General features: G+C 42.7%; 1 protein-coding gene across 4 annotated transcripts in view; it reads right to left on the bottom strand.

Moving 5' to 3' along the window:
- Positions 1–17,743, bottom strand: part of PEX5L (peroxisomal biogenesis factor 5 like) — a 204,759-nt gene that overhangs the window by 45,009 nt on the left and 142,007 nt on the right. For all 4 annotated transcript variants that reach the window (XM_073359307.1, XM_073359306.1, XM_073359305.1 and 1 more), the window contains 2 exons: positions 2,704–2,820; positions 546–689 (listed from right to left, as the gene is read on the bottom strand). In XM_073359307.1, coding sequence (XP_073215408.1) covers positions 546–689; positions 2,704–2,820 — 261 coding nt within the window. The remainder of the gene's footprint in view (positions 1–545; positions 690–2,703; positions 2,821–17,743) is intronic.

Here is a 17,743-nt window from a genome sequence, read left to right as displayed (position 1 = left end):
CTAGGAACCTGCAATACAGATTTGAAGAATATCTTAATTCTAGAGCGGGGTGGAAATTTTTTTACATTGAAAAATGGTCTTTTTCTACAATGGAATTTTTTTGTGAAAAACTGTTGAAATGTTCCCTCCCCCCCAAAATACAAACAAAACAAAAGAAATACTTTAAAAATATATCTTGATTGAATATATATATGTATTTGATTGAAAATGGTTATAAACATTTTTCATTTGCCAGAATTTTTGGTAACTGAAACATTTTGATGGTCATGTCAAATAATTTTTAAAAAAACTGATTAACATATTCAAATAAAAGCTTGGAAATTTTGAAACTGAAAAATAAGTAAGTTTTCATTGTTTGATCAGCTCTGCTTAATTCATTTCAAAGTATGTGATACTCCATACACATTGTTACCTTCCACTTTGTTTCACGTAATCACCACTGCCAAAGGTTTTGACCTTGAATCCTCCCCATCCTTGCTACGCTAGGTGAAGTGAGACACTTGTAGCTACTTCCCCTCCTTAGATAAAGGCAGGGGAGTGAATACCTCTGCATCACTGGGGTCTTGTAGAATGGCAGCCTCCATGTATAAGATAGTGAGGGGCAGGTCTCCTTCTTTCAGTTTTTTCAATCCTTCCTCAAAAGCACCAGGCCAGTCTCTGAAAGGGTTTTCGGTATGAAAATAATAGCCCTGGAGCAGACAGTTAATGGTTCAGTGATGAAACACAGTAGCAAGGAACATTAAGTACATACAGTTAAATAGCTCATCATTTCCCAGCTAGGTGTAAAACTTCTTTGCTGCATGAAAATGGTATGAGTTCCCTTGCAAAGTTTCAATAAAAAAAATGTAAAACTGTGTGGTTCAGATCCAACAGACTGGGGCACTTGTTACTGGCCCTTTATATTTACCCTAGTTTCCAAGAAAGTTGTGACACCCTGGCACCCCCTTATTCACCACTGCCATATAATTAGGATATGTTTTGCACAAAATATGCCTTTTAAGGTATCATTCTAAAAGTCTTGATCTGCTAGACATTAATATTTTGTTGGATTGTATGTGCTATCGTATGTGAAGTTATGCAGTTTGGCTAGGTATATGTTATTGAAACATGTTGTGAGATTGAAAACACCCACAAGCAGTCTTTCGGGTACAAAAGTAAAACGTCCAAACAATGTTAATGGCTTATTGAGGAAATGCACACAAGCACAAAGACTTCCCTAGGAACTGTATACAATAGAAACCTCTCAGAGATAGCACTACCCAATGGGAACTGTTTGACTCAGGTCACAGCAAAAGAGCTTTCCAGGAAGTGGGAAGAAGATATAAAAGGGGGAAATGACATCCTGATGGTACCTCACTCTCCCTACAACAACACACCTGGAAACACCTGAGGAACAAAGACTGAACTGGGGGAAGTGATAGTCCCAGGCTAAAGGGGTTTCTAGCCTGTGTATGAAAACCTGGGAAACCCAAGCTGCAAAGGAAAAACAGCTTGCGCCTTAAGAATCTGCCAGCCTGTTTATCACTCAGGGTGAGAATTCGCTAGTTCATATCTTATCATTCTAGTATCTTAGGCTTAGTTTGCGTTTTATTTATTTACGAGGTAATCTGCTTTGATCTGTTTGCTATCACTTAAAATCTATCTTTTGTAGTTAATAAATTAATTTTATGTTTTAATCCAAACCAGTGAGCTTTGACTGGAGTGCTTGGGGGAAAATCTTGGCTTATCACAAGTGTGCATTGTTCTCTTCACATTGAGGAAGAGGCTCCCAGGGGGAACCCCTCACAAAAGTATTATACTTTAGGAGATAATTACTTCCTACACAGTAGACCCCATCCATTTCAATGGGAGCAGGATTGGTCCCAGTGTGCACCAAATACATCAAACTTTGGCAAAAAAAGCATGTCTTGCATGGACTAGCCTCCCCCAGTGCTTTCAACTCCATGTCGGTTCAGTGCTTGCACTTATGACATAGCCTGAAACCTTCAATGAATACCTAAGGTGCAGCTCAGTATTGCAAGCACTTGAGCTTGTTTTAGGTTTGAAACAGGGTTTGCCTTACTCTGTGACTGCAACCCAGTTTGTGTCAGCCAATGAAGCCTGGTCATCTCTGCCTGGAGTGGATGTGCTCTCAGGCAATGTGCTTTGAGGGAGAGAAATGAATGCCTGAATAAGGACTATAGAAACTGGGTCATAAATCCTAGGGATCAGAATTTTAGGGTTGTCCAATCCACCTTCCTGCCAATGCAAGGTAAAGAGTGTTTTAATATGTGTAGCAAATGAGAATATAAATCAAAGAAAAATACATAAAGGAGATGGGGAGTCGGGAGAGAGAAATTAATTCCTAGGATGGGAAGTTTTTGAACACATAGGGCCAGATTTTCAAATGCCCAACACACTTGATTTAGGGCCTGATTTCAAAAGTGCTCAGCACCTCACAGCTCCTATTGTGACACGTATAGCCAGATTTTCCAAAGAGTTCAGATCCCAACATGCTCTCAAAGTGCTGAGCTCTTGTGAAAATGTGACCCTTACTCAGGTACTTACATGGGAGCTGAGCTCTTGAGAAATTCTCACCTTAGTGGCAGGTAGCGTGTAGTTGTGGGGAGGCATTTCCTTGTTTTCCCCTTATAGACACTGAGGAGAGTGACTCTAAAACCTGTACAGAAAGGATGTGCTGTGTTAATAGGTTACTGAGGTTACCTTCTCACTGGTCGAGACAGTTACTTGGCCACGTGCTTCCTGGTTCTCTGAAATCCAGCTTCTCTGAGCCATTTCTTCCCATTCAGCTTGCATCTTATCCCAAAACTCTGTGTCTGACTAGGAAAAAAAGAAAAGGGGCAAGGGGAAGAGAGAGAAATTAAAGAAACTTTCTAAGAAAATGCCACCTGCTTTTGATCCTCCAAAAATGCAAATGTGTATACAGGATCATCTTCAAATGACTTCAGCTGGTGTTAAATTTTCAAGGTTGTAAGTTTAAGTGACAAAAGGTGAAAGGCAACAATGACAGACATGAGGAGTAACTCATGTTTTCGGAACATCTTGAGGCCCGTTTGGTGTAAAAACCCTGTTTGGATTAGGCAAGACTCCTTCGTTTCAAGTTTCAGTGACATTTTAGAAGTATGATCTAGCTGTTAGCACCCAGGACTAGGAGCTCTTCCCCTAATTTACTGTGTGATTTTAGGTAAATCACAGATTTTCATCTCTAAAGAAGAAGAGTTCGGTGGAGCTGGAAAGCTTGTCTCTTTCACCAACAGATGCTGGTCCAATAAAAGTTACTATCTCCCCCTTGTCTGTCTAGTCTAAATCCTGATATTCTGAGCTTTTTAATCCTTGCCTACCTCAGAGCAGGGTTGTGAATCTTAATGTTTGTCTAAATGCAGTGAGGTTATCAACTGAAAGAATTAAAATGTTGTTAAGAAAATCCTTCAGTTAAGGTTCTTATCTGAGATTGATTTCCATGCATCTAGTGTTACAAACTAGCTCACAGTATCTAAAGGACACTGCTAAATCAGTGTCCAGTGTAAAACCAAACCAGAGATTACCAGCAGATAAGAATTTTAAGGGAGGTCATATTTTTGACTATGAACTACTTGACATTATCCCTTTAAATCTAAAGTCACAATAGTGTGTATGATAGACTGGTGAATTATGCCATGTTTCTGTAGGGAAAAAAATCAGGGTCTTATCACTTCATCCCTAAGAAAGCCCATACAATCAAGCTCAGTGCAGTGGCAGTGGTGGGAGCTTTGGAGAGATGATATCAGATGCTACATAAACTCAAAACTATTATATTCAGGACATGTTTCTTGTCTGTCGCTCTGCTTGCCATATTGCTTCTTGATTAAAATAAAAATAGTTGAGTCATAAACAGGTGTTTATAGCACTAACTCATCAATTGCAGCTCTGGTGATAATCCATCAGCACTTAGAATGCTTAAAATTCTTAGCTACTTACTAATTTAAATTTGGAAATTACCTTCACCATCAGCCCTTACAATTTTTTAAGGCATAAACACTTCCTCGGCGTGGCTAAGACCCAGAGTTTCAGGATACCCCCCCAAAACTTTAAGGAGCTGTATAGTCATTGCCTGCCTCTTCACTCCCACTACCCTGGAGAACTTAGGTACTAGGAGCTCAGTGGAGGCAATGAGCAGGTTTAGCTCCAAAGTTCTGGCAAGTTACCAGGCTCTATAGTTGATAGGTGAGCTACTCAAGCGCTCGTGTGTTTATAAATGTTAATTTATTCATTTAAATTTGTAGCGGCTTAGCCATACATGGGTTTCCTTTCACTCCACCACATATCAAGCAGATGAATACGGTCCATGCCTGACCCTAGCTCCCGCTGCCATGGGGAGCTTGGGAGTTAACGTTGAGTGGGCAGTGCAAGCCAGTTGGGGTGATTACGCATGATCAGTGATTATATGGCTGTGAGGAAGTGGCTGGATGTGTCAGCTGTTCATTTGCAGACCTTCTGACATATAGGCCCAGCTCCATGGGAGCGAGGCAGAGGTTTTGTACCATATTCCCAGCAGAATTTGGACATGGAGACATCATACCTCATCATGGGAGAATCATGGTGTAGAGCCAGCATTGGAGCTCCTCTGCAGCCCATCCTCCCTGAGGAGGCATGTCTGGGAATAGGAGGCATGGACTGGATGATGCTATGCCCCACTCATCTCTGGTTGTAGTACTGGCCTCTTGTGGTCATTGGCAGTGGCTGTAATTTGCAGCAGCCCTCAGCCTGCTCTAAATTATGCCAGGGGATCATCTTGTTTTGCAGTAGGGCCAGGATTGGGAAAACACAAAAGCTACGTTTGCAGCTCCCATCCTGAGCTATGGAGTGCACTTTATGGTTGTAGCCGAGGATCTGAACCATTGCTTTGTTCTTTGTAAAGAGATGAAATCTGGTGAGAAGGCATAATATATTTTTCCTTGTGGTAGCTGGATTCTATTCAGACACAATTTTGACCTTAACTCTTGGGATAAGGAGATATATTTTATTTAATTTAGATTTATAAAATTCCCACATCACCCGCCCCAATCTCTGTGGCCATTGATGTAATTTCAAATACATAATAAACATTCAGTTCCTTTCCGTCGCAGATCTGATTCTGCCACTCTCTCACACTGAGCAGTACTTCTCTCCATGAATAATCCCACTACTTGGAGTGAATGAGGATGGCAGGTTTGGACCCTTATGTAACTAAATTTCATCTCTCATAGGTGTGTTCTTCTAACATGAAACCCTTATCTCATAGGTAGCATATGTTCTCGGTGATGCAGGACTTGCTGTAGCTTAGGCTGCATCTTGTTGGCAACAGAAGCAAATTGTTACATAAAATGAATGCAGTAAAGTTTGTCCTGTCCAAAAAACCAGCTGAGCACATAGGATGCTAAAGAATGCAGACAAAACCGCTCAGAGGTAAGTATCGCATGACTTTTGGTGTATTGAGCATCAATTCTCAAATTCATAGAGGAGGAGGTAGAAAGCTTAGATACGTCCGCACTGCAAATAAAAACCTGTGGCAGCGAGTCTCAGAGTCTGGGTCAACTGACTCAAACTTGCTGTACGGGGCTAAAAATAGTGTAGATGTTCCCATTTGAGCTGGAGCCCAGGCTCTGAAACCCAGCAAGGGGGAGAAATGGGGTGTCTCAGCCCAGGCTCCAGCCTGAGCAGAAATGTCTACACAGCTATTTTTAGCCCGGTAGTGAGAGCCCCGCAAGCAGACGTGAAAGTAAGCCGGTCCGGTACGGCGTACCAGCTGCCGTACCGGACCGCTTCCCCGGCGGTAATTTAAAGGGCCGGGGCTCCAGCTGCTGTGGGGAGCCCCAGCCCTTTAAATCACCGCCAGAGCTCCGACAGTGGGGCTCGAGTGGCTCTTTAAATCACCGCAGGGCTCTGGCAGCTGGGCTCGGGCAGGGATTTAAAGGGCCTGGTGCAACTTCCACTGTGGGGAGCCCCGGGCCCTTTAAATCACCACCGGAGCCCTGCCGCTGCTACCCCGGGCAGCGGCAGTGCTCCGGCGGTGATTAAAAGGGCCCAGGTCTCTGGCCGCTGCAGGAAGCCCCAGGCCCTTTAAAATGCTGCTGGAGCTCCCAGCTGCCTCTGCAGCTGGTAGCTCCGGGGTGAGCTGGGGCCTTTAAATCTTGATTTAAAGGCCCCACCTCTTTCGGTTGAGGCCACGCCTCTTCCAGTTGAGCCCCCGCCCCCGCTCAGGACTCTGGCGTACTGGTAAGTCCTTTAAGTTACTTTCACCCCTGCCCACAAGCCTAAGTCAGTTGATGCAGGCTCTGACATATGCGGCTGTGGGGTTGTTTTGGGGGGGCGTGGTGTTTTGTTTTGCATTGTAGACATACCCTTAGAGACAGGATGTTTACTCAGGTGGAATAATGTAAAAGAGGCTGTGTGATACAGGCTGTCATAAATATAAAGGGAAGGCTAACCACCTTTAAATCCCTCCTGGCCAGAGGAAAAACCCTTTTACCTATAAAGGGTTAAGAAGCTAAGATATCCTCGCTGGCACCTGACCAAAATGACCAATGAGGAGACAAGATACTTTCAAAGCTGGAGGGGGGGAAACAAAGGGTTCTGTTGGTCTGTGTGTTGCTTTTGCCGGGACCAGAGCAGGAATGCAGGTCAGAACTCCTGTAAAGGGCTAATAAGCAATCTAGTTAGATACACGTTAGATTCTGTTTTGTTTAAATGGCTGATAAAATAAGTTGTGCTGAATGGAATGTATATTCCTGTTTTTGTGTCTTTTTGTAACTTAAGGTTTTGCCTAGAGGGATTCTCTATGTTTTGAATATGATTATCCTGTAAGATATTTACCATCCTGATTTTACGGAGGTGATTCTTTTACTTTTTCTTCAATTAAAATTCTTCTTTTAAGAACCTGATTGCTTTTTCATTGTTCTTAAGATCCAAGGGTTTGGGTCTGTGTTCACCTATGCAAATTGGTGAGGATTTTTATCAAGCCTTCCCCAGTAAAGGGGGTGTAGGGTTTGGGAGGATTTTTTGGGGAGGAAAGACGTTTCCAAGCGGGCTCTTTCCCTGTTATATATTTGTTAGACGCTTGGTGGTGGCAGCAATAAAGTCCAGGGGCAAAAGGTAAAATAGTTTGTACCTTGGGTAAGTTTTAACCTAAGCTGGTAAAAATAAGCTTAGGGGTTTTTTCATGCAGGTCCCCACATCTGTACCCTAGAGTGGGGAAGGAACCTTGACACAGGCAGAGAAATCATAACATTGCATCACATGCTGCATCAGAGAAAGACCTGTAGTAGCTGGTTAAATATTATAGCAATGAGAACAGTGAGAAGTTCAAAGGAAAGGAAAAGAGGCAACTACAGAACAAGCACAATAAGAGTCTGAAATGAGACTGAGATTTAGTGGATGTAATAAACAGAGTGAAGCAATGACTGTGGTTGCCACAAATCATGCTGAGAAATGCAAGCACCTCAGCAGAAAAAAAGAGACTCCAAGTTAAGGTGCCACATTCTCACTATCCATGTGCTATGGGGAAATGGGGACAAGTAATCCCAAAAAAGAGTGCATCTCTAAGCCTTTGGAGATATGCTCCAGTTCCTTTTGCTGGAAAAATTCACTGGATGGCCAAATCTTCATTGCACTGAAATTACTAAGTGCTCAGTACCTGAGTTTGCTTTGGCAGTAAGGTGTTAGTGTGAATAATCTCAATGAGTTTGATAGGAGTATTTGAGGAGAGAGGTACTGATGGTCTTGAAAGGACTGCAAGGCTCATCCCTACATGCGTTCCTGATATGCACAGAGGTATTGTGAGCAAAGTGCTGAGTCTGGCCAAAGCTCATCTGTACTAATGTGACTTGCAACAACACTTCCTCTCAAAGGAGTTTAGTTACAGAGGAAAGTGCAGACTAAATCCAGGTTGAGTCAGCAGTGCAAGTATTTGACACTAGATATAAAGGGATAGGAAGGCTTGTGCTCATAGACAAGTGATTGTTACAAGTTACAGGACTGTTTATATAGCCTATAATTACATGCACTATCTAGAGGGCTAACAAGGCATTTCTCATGGGCCCGTCACTGCAGTATCAGGATGCCAATATCTGGTATTTTTCTCTATAATTGTAAGCAACAGCTTCAGACCTGTCTGAACTGTGCAATTACTGGTCATTGATGGTACATGCCATATTTCCTTGTGAATCAGGATACCCATGTGTTTCATCCACTCTAGGAGCTGGTAAGAATTCTGAGTTTAGTTCGGGGTTGTGTAAATATTTCCTTTATATAGGTAAATTTTAATATAGCCATTATACAAGATGTCATTTGAACAACACGTAATTTAGGGTACCAGTGACAAATGTTGATCTTCAGTATTTATAGCTCTGAATTTCTGCTTTTAGTATTATTTCTTGCAAAGTCATTCATATGACCCAATGATTGGGGGAAAAAACATATTAAAAATCCACTTGTCTTTCTTCTCTGCATATAATTAGCAAAGATACTGTATTTTTAAAATCTAAGTCTATGGGCCAAATTCTGCTCTCTTTACATGTTTGTAACTCCCTATGAAGTTCACATATTGACATGAAATATGGCATAATTTATTTATCCTTCGTAGTATTGCTATGGGATATTAATGCTCCACTCCAGAGCTAGCTGCAATTTAGAGGTAGGTAAAGTGATCCCTATGTATCCCTGCTTTACCTCCCAAGAGTTTTGATAATTAATTGTTTTTTGTAATGTATTTTGAAATCCTTGGATGAATAGAAAGTGTAGAATATTTTTAAAGATTACATAGATTCATAGATATTTAGGTCAAAAGGGACCATTATGATCATCTAGTCTGACCTCCTGCACAACGCAGGCCACAGAATTTCACCCACCACTCCTGCAAAAAACCTCACACCTATATCTGTGCTATTGAAGTCCTCAAATCGTAGTTTAAAGACTTCAAGGAGCAGAGAATACTCCAGCAAGTGACCCGTGCCCCATGCTACAGAGGAAGGCGAAAAACCACCAGGGCCTCTTCCAATCTGCCCTGGAGGAAAATTCCTTCCCGACCCCAAATATGGCAATCAGCTAAACCCTGAGCATATGGGCAAGATTCATCAACCAGATACTACAGAAAATTCTTTCCTGAGTAACTCAGATCCCACCCCATCTAATATCCCATCACAGGCCATTGGGCCTATTTACCATGAATATTTAATTACCAAAACCATATTATCCCATCATACCATCTCCTCCATAAACTTATCGAGTTTAATCTTAAAGCCAGATAGATCTTTTGCCCCCACTGCTTCCCTTGGAAGGCTATGCCAAAACTTCACTCCTCTGATGGTTAGAAACCTTCGTCTAATTTCTAGTCTAAATTTCCTAGTGGCCAGTTTATATCCATTGTTCTTGTGTCCACATTGGTACTGAGCTTAAATAATTCCTCTCCGTCTCTGGTATTTATCCCTCTGATATATTTATAGAGAGCAATCATATCTCCCCTCAACCTTCTTTTAGTTAGGCTAAACAAGCCAAGCTCCTTGAGTCTCCTTTCATAAGACAAGTTTTCCATTCCTCGGATCATCCTAGTAGCCCTTCTCTGTACCTGTTCCAGTTTGAATTCATCCTTCTTAAACATGGGAGACCAGAACTGCACACAGTATTCCAGGTGAGGTCTCACCAGTGCCTTGTATAACGGTACTAAAACCTCCTTATCCCTACTGGAAATACCTCTCCTGATGCATCCCAAGACCGCATTAGCTATTTTCACGGCCACATCACATTGGTGGCTCATAGTCATCTTATGATCAACCAATACCCCAAGGTCCTTTTCCTCCTCCGTTACTTCTAATTGATGCGTCCCTAGCTTATAACTAAAATTCTTGTTATTAATCCCTAAATGCATGACCTTACACTTCTCACTATTAAATTTCATCCTATTACTATTACTCCAGTTTACAAGGTCATCCAGATCCTCCTGTAGGATATCCCTGTCCTTCTCTAAATTGGCAATACCTCCCAGCTTTGTATCATCCACAAACTTTATTAGCACACTCCCACTTTTTGTGCTGAGGTCAGTAATAAAAAGATTAAATAAGATTGGTCCCAAAACCGATCCTTGAGGAACTCCACTGGTAACCTCCCTCTAGCCTGACAGTTCACCTTTCAGGAGGACCTGTTGTAGTCTCCCCTTTAACCAGTTCCTTATTCACCTTTCAATTTTCCTATTGATCCCCATCTTATCCAATTTAACTAATAATTCCCCATGTGGCACGGTATCAAATGCCTTACTGAAATCTAGGTAAATTAGATCCACTGCGTTTCCTTTGTCTAAAAAATCTGTTACTTTCTCAAAGAAGGAGATCAGGTTGGTTTGGCACGATCTACCTTTTGTAAAACCATGTTGTATTTTGTCCCATTTACCATTGACTTCAATGTCCTTAACTACCTTCTCCTTCAAATTTTTTTCCAAGACCTTGCATACTACAGATGTCAAACTAACAGGCCTATAATTACCCGGATCACTTTTTTTCCCTTTCTTAAAAATAGGAACTATGTTAGCAATTCTCCAATCATACAGTACAACCCCTGACTTTGCAGATTCGTTAAAAATTTTTGCTAATGGGCTTGCAATTTCATGTGCCAATTTCTTTAATATTCTTGGATGAAGATTATCTGGGCCCCCCGATTTAGTCCCATTAAGCTGTTTGAGTTTCGCTTCTACCTCAAATATGGTAATATCTACCTCCATATCCTCATTCCCATTTGTCATGCTACCATTATCCCTAAGATCCTCTTTAGTCTTATTAAAGACTGAGGCAAAGTATTTGTTTAGATATTGGGCCATGCCTAGATTATCCTTGACCTCCACTCCATCCTCAGTGTTTAGCGGTCCCACTTCTTCTTTCTTTATTTTCTTCTTATTTATATGGCTTTAGAACCTTTTACTATTGGTTTTAATTCCCTTTGCAAGGTCCAACTCTACTTGACTTTTAGCCTGTCTCACTTTATCCCTACATGTTCTGACCTCAATAAGGTAGCTTTCCTTGCTGATCCCTCCCTTCTTCCACTCCCTGTATGCTTTCTGCTTTTTCTTAATCACCTCTCTGAGATGCTTGCTCATCTAGCTTGGTCTACAACTCCTGCCTATGAATTTTTTCCCCTTTCTTGGGATGCAGGCTTCCGATAGCTTCTGCAGCTTTGATTTAAAATAATCCCAGGCCTCCTCTACCTTTAGATCCATAAATTCTTCAGTCCAATCCACTTCCCTAACTAATTTCCTTAATTTTTGAAAGTCAGCCCTTTTGAAATCAAAAACCCTAGTTGCAGATTTATTTTTGTTAATCCTTCCATTCAGTTTGAACTGAATTAGCTCATGATCACTTGAGCCAAGATTGTCCCCTACAACCATTTCTTCTATGACGTCCTCACTACTCACCAAAACCAAATCTAAAATGGCATCCCCTCTAGTCGGTTCAGCAACTACTTGATGAAGGAATCTATCAGCTATCGCATCTAGGAAAATCTGAGCCCTATTATTATTACTAACACTCGTCCTCCAGTCTATATCTGGGAAGTTAAAGTCTCCCATGATCACACAGTTTCCATTAGTATTTACTTTATTAAAACATTAAAAAGGGCTCTATCCATATCCAAATTAGATCCCGGCGGTCTATAGCACACCCCAAGCACTATCCCAGGGGAGGCTCTAATAGTTTTCTTCCCCAATGTGATTTTTGCCCAGACGGACTCAGTCTTATCCATTTCATCGCTTCTTATTTCTTTACATTCTATCTCATCATTGATATACAGTGCTACTCCACCACCTTTACCTTTATTTCGGTCTTTCCTAAACAGCACATACCCTTCAATACCTGTAGCCCAGTCATGACGACTATTCCACCAGGTCTCTGTTCTCCCTATAATATCTGGTTTCACTTCCTGCACCTGTAGCTCTAGTTCCTCCATTTTGTTACCTGGGCTCCTCGCATTGGTGTACAAACATCTTAATTTTTGCTGTTTGGCCTCACTCACATTCTGTACCCGATTAGGCACGGTCATTCTACAGCCAGTATAACCTATTCGACTGGTATCCACACTGCCCTTCCTCCTACCCACGGCTGTATCCTCTCTTACTTCGTTTTCTTTCCTCTCAATGCTAAAATCCGGCGTGGAGATTACCTGGACATCTCCCAACCATCTCCCCCAAATTCCTAGTTTAAAGCTCTCTTAATCAGTTGTGCCAGCCTCCATCCTAGAAGTCTATTTCCTTCCCTACTCAGATGAAGTCCATCCCAAGAGAACTGTCCTCTATCCATGAATGCCTCCCAGTGGCCATACATCCCAAAGCCCTCCTTATAGCACCACTGCCTAAGCCACCTGTTGATAGTCATAATCTTGTCACACCTTTGTTGCCCTTCTCCAGGAACAGGCAGAATCCCACTGAAGATAACCTGAGCCTCGATTTCCTTAAGCGTCTTCCCCAGCCTAGCATAGTCTCCCTTAATACTTTTCAGCGAGAATCTAGCCGTATCATTTGTTCCCACATGAAGGATAATTAGGGGATTCTTTCCTGCTCCCTTTAGAATCCTTTTCAACCTCAGGTTTGCATCCCGTATCTTAGCACCTAGAAGACAGCACACCCTCCTATTCTCTGGATCAGCTCTGGTTACAGGCCTATCTATTCTTCTCAGTAAAGAGTCCCCAATCACATGGACCTGCCTTTTCCTGGTGACAGTGCTATTCTCCAGTCTATCCCCTGTGCCTTCTGGCTGCAAGTTCTTTCCATTCCTATTCTCCCTTGTAATCCTCTTTAACCCATCCTGTATCCTCCTGGGGCTCATATTTGGTGTAGTCTCCATTAACTCTTCCCCTTTTCCTATAGGACTAACTGCTCTTCTCTTCTTCCTTGCCCTTCCACCTTCACTGACTATCTGTTGAGCCCCTTCTTCATTTTCCAACTCTGCAAACCTATTCTTGAGCTCTATTTCTCCTTCACTAGCCCATCTTTTCCTCTGCCTGGTTCTTTTAGTCACATGCTTCCACTGACCACTTTCCTCACCCAGTCTCCCCTCAGAATTCCCCAGTCCTGCTTCCATCTGCAAGTCTGAGCTTTTCCCTTCAAATACCTCATGTCTTTGCTCCATAATCTGCTCAAACCCCTTCCTAAACTCAACCAGACTTTCCACCTGCATCTCCAAACCTCGGATCTTTTCCTCCATCAGCTCTATCAGACGGCATTTCATACAGACAATACTCTTACCAGGTGCCGCCTCCAGGATCATGTATATACCACAGCTTCCACATCCAGTCATCCTCATTGTGTCTTCCACTACATGGGTCACTCCCACTGCTGCCTCTGTATCTGTCATAGCCTTCCCACCTAAACCCTGTTAATCTGGGAAACACAAACCACACCCAAAACACCACCACCCACAGAGAAAAAAAAACAAAACAAAAAAACCCCCGAACAAGCACCACAAGACAAACTCCCACTCAAACTCCCCTGTTTACAGCTCTGTTTGCTAGCTCCTGTGCCATACATAACACCAGCTAATGTATTTCAGATATGAACAGATTCTGTATGATACATATGGTACTGACATTAACCCTGTTAGTTTCATAGATTTTAATGGGCCATCATGATGATCTAGCCTGACCTGTACATCACAAGCCTTAGAACTCACTGACCCACTTCTGTAATAGGTCCCTAACCTCTGGCTAAATTACTGAAGATCTCAAATCTTGATTTAAAGACGTCAAGTTACAAAGAACCCACCACTTAATCTAGTTCAAACCGGCAAGTGACCCGTGCCCCATGCTGCAGAGGAAGGTAAAAAATGCCCATGCTCTCTGTCAGTCTGACCTGGGAGAAAATTCCTTCCCAACCCCAAATATGGCAATTGATGACCATGTTGGCAAGACCCACCAGCCAGACCCCGGGAAAGAATTCTGTGTAATAAATCCTTCCCATCTAGTGTCCCATCTCTGGCCACTGCAGATATTTGCTAATATTTCTCCCTTTGTTTTTCTTGCTGCTTCTGTGTTTCTAGGGAAACTGAAAAATAATGGAGCTTTTGGGATTCTTATGGATCTCCTCAGCTGCTGCTCACAGAGGGAAGTCAGCTTGGGGGTATCTAGGACAAAGGGGTGCAGAAGTGCACCACGCTACCCACTTTGCCCTGAAAATCTCCATGGATACCCCACGAGTTTCACAGGGAGCCAGGCTGGAGTACTGGGGGAATAGGCATGTTATATGGTGTTGGCAATATCAGCATTGTGACCCACACAGAATCCACTCTTGCCTGTGAGAGAACTTTGGGATCTCTGCTGATGTTAAGGGGAATGGGTGTCCCAGTGTATGGAGGGCTCTGTGGGGAAAATTATCAGACAAACAGATTAAGTCCCCAGGCCTGCTATGGTGCCAGTAAATGGGTGCATGAGAAGAAGTGTGAGGCAGGGTACACTACCTCTTGAAGGAGCAGTCTACTGCTGGCAGCTGAAGTAAGCTCCTGTGTACTCAAGGATCCCGCAGCCTGCCCCGGGGCGGGGCTGTTTCAACAGGAAGAGGAGCTGAACAGGAATGAGGGCCCTAGAAGCCAGGCAAACTGCGGTCTCTCTCAGGCTCCAGGGGACTAGCCTGACTGGGTCCAGAGGCTTTATTTGCTGACCCTAAATTTTGGGAGCTCTGAACTGGGGCCCTGAGGTAAGGCCCTTAGGAAGTTGAAGACTGCTCCTTTCCAGAGACCTTCTTAAAGGAGACATATTTATTTTGTTCTGAGTTCCCCTTGCTCGATCCTTTACAAAGAAACAATGTTTCAGGGCAAGTGGGGCATGGCAATACCAAATATATGGCCCAGGCTCATTTCATCAGTACTGCGTGTCTGGGAAGCTGGCCATGACACTGCAATAGATCTGACTGTTGTTGATATCAATGGCAGACTCCTATTACTGAGGGTGAAGAAATGTACCAAGCACTTTTTCATCTGAATGACAATGACATCACAGGTGCTTGCCTGAAGTCATTAAAATGTCAAGGGGATTATATAAGGATGCTTGCACTCCTTTGGATATCTACAGCAGTGGCTCTCAACCTTTCCAGACTATTGTACCCCTTTCAGGAGCCTGATTTGTCTTGCGTACCCTAAGTTTCACCTCACTTAAAAACTACTTGCTTTAAAATCAGATATGAAAATACAAAAGTGTCCCAGCACAGTAGCACTGAAAAATTGCTTACGTTCTCAGTTTTACCATTACAATGATAAAATAAATCAATTGGAATATAAATATAGTACTTACATTTCAGTGTATAGTATATAGATCAGTATAAAAAAGTCTTTGTCTGTATGAAATTTTAGTTTGTACTGACTTTGCTAGTGCTTTTTATGTAGCTTGTTGTAAAACTAGCTAAATATCTAGATGAGTTGATATACCCCCGGAAGACCACTGCGTACTCACACAGGTTTGCATATCCCTGGCGGAGAACCATGATCTACAGCATGAGAGAGTTCCACTGGCATTGTATTAATTCTGAAGAGGAAAATTGTATTTGGAACAGTTCTGCAGCATCCTGGAAATGTTAAATCCATGCTGTTATTCACACCATATTGCAAAATCACTCTTTGCTGAGCACATGTAAAGATCTGCTGCTCAACAGGAATCAAATAGTGTGGATACTTTCTACATGTAGATTTTTTTCATAGCTATGACCACCAGTTTGGATGAGCTATTACCAGCAGGAGAGTGAGTTTGTGTGTGTATGGGGGTGGGGGGGATGTGAGAAAACCTGGATTTGTGCAGGAAATAGCCCAACTTGATTGTCATGCACATTGTGTAAAGAGTTGTCACTTTGGATGGGCTATCACCAGCAGGAGAGTGAATTTGTGTGGGGGGGTGGAGGGTGAGAAAACCTGGATTTGTGCTGGAAATGGCCCACCTGATGATCACTTTAGATAAGCTATTACCAGCAGGACAGTGGGGTGGGAGGAGGTATTGTTTCATATTCTCTGTGTATATATAAAGCCTGCTGCAGTTTCCACGATATGCATCTGAGGAAGTGAGCTGTAGCTCACGAAAGCTTATGCTCTAATAAATTGGTTAGTCTCTAAGGTGCCACAAGTACTCCTTTTCTTTTTGCGAATACAGACTAACACGGCTGTTACTCTGAAACCTAAGTATTTTAGGCTCCTAACTCCTGTTTTCAAAAGTGATTTAGGCATGTAGGGCCAGATTTTCAAAAGTATTTAGGCACCTAGAGATACAAATAGGCACCCAATGGGATTTTCAAAAGTGCCTAAGCAGGTGAGGTGCCTAAGTCTTATTGAAATCAACTGCAGTTTAGGTGTCTAACCTGTTCAGGTCCTTTTGAAAATCCCAGTAGATGCCTATCTGCATCTTTTGGTGACTAAATATCTTTGTAAAACTGGCCTGTAGGAGCCTAAATCCCGTTACCTTTCACTGAGACTTAGGGATGATTTAACCTAGAAAATGACATCGACCCAGATACATTGCTCAGATGTAAAAAATCCACCCTCCCCCACACCCTGAACAACATAGTTAAGCCAACCTAAGTACCCATGTAGACAGCGCTAGGTCGACGGAGGAACTCTTCTGCCAACCTATCTACTGCCTCTCAGGGAAGTGGATTATCTATGCTGATGTGAGAACCCCTCCCATCATCATAAGTAGGCTACACTGAAGCATTGCAGAAGTGTTGAAGCTGCACTGCTGTAGCATTTTAAGAGTAGACAAGCTCTTAGCTCCTAAGCGCCAAAGTCACTTTTGAAAATTGGACTTAAGAGCCTGAGTTAGTTAGGTGCTTTTGAAAATTGTACCCATTCTGTTTAAATGAGGGAGTTTCCCCAAAAGATACCCAACTCATTCTCAACTGGGAATGCACAGTGTGAAGTCAGGGAAAAGAGGGACTAAGGAATTAAAGCCCATGGCAATAATCTAAAGCCGCCAGTTCTGTTGTTCTCATCAATCTTTATTATAGTCCCTTTGTGGCTATGAATTGTGGGAGAGGGCATAAAGTTACCACTGGACTTCATATTTCCAGACTCAGCCTTATTTTCTCAATGATCCCACATCCTGCATGAGTGTCACACGCTGTTATGATGTCACATATTGGTACTCCACTGTCATATTGTTTTGCTACTACTTACTAATTTTTGATGCCTCGTCATGACCATGTTGCACTGGAACATGTTTATGTAACACTGTGATGCAAACAGAATGATACCAAGGTGCACAATTTGAATTTTCTCTTGAAGCTTGTGAAGCAATATGACATGTGACCTAATGTCGACCCTACTGTAAACTAGTGAATGTGCTATGCCATAGCCTCAGTGTTGCTCTTCAGTTCTGAGAAGTTTCTCACAAGCTGCAAATGTTTGCACTTTCCTGGATTCACTTTGTTAGCCAATTGGGATAAATCATACTGGACGATAAAACTGCCATTGTAACAAACTGCAAGTACATAAAGCTGCCTGATGGTGGGAATTTGCTGCAGGCCCACTGTTTTGAGAGGGCCCCCAAAATGATAGAGGGGTAGCCAGGCCAAATTTGAGTGAGTGGCGTTGCGACCTGGCTGTGGAGTTGCAGTGTCACTCAGGTTTGGAAACTGCCAACGACAGTGAGAGAAGCAACTTGCCTGCCCCAGCCAGGCCCAGATCCCACTGTTGCCACCACTGACATCATTGCGCCGGACCTGAAGTGACCTAGTAAGCCGAGAACCTGTACGTGTAGTAGTGGGGTCAAAGCTCTGGGA

This window comes from Lepidochelys kempii, chromosome 9 (genome assembly GCF_965140265.1).
Source record: "Lepidochelys kempii isolate rLepKem1 chromosome 9, rLepKem1.hap2, whole genome shotgun sequence".
Classification (NCBI taxonomy): Eukaryota; Metazoa; Chordata; order Testudines; family Cheloniidae; genus Lepidochelys; species Lepidochelys kempii.
This window is presented reverse-complemented; position numbering and strand designations above follow the sequence as displayed.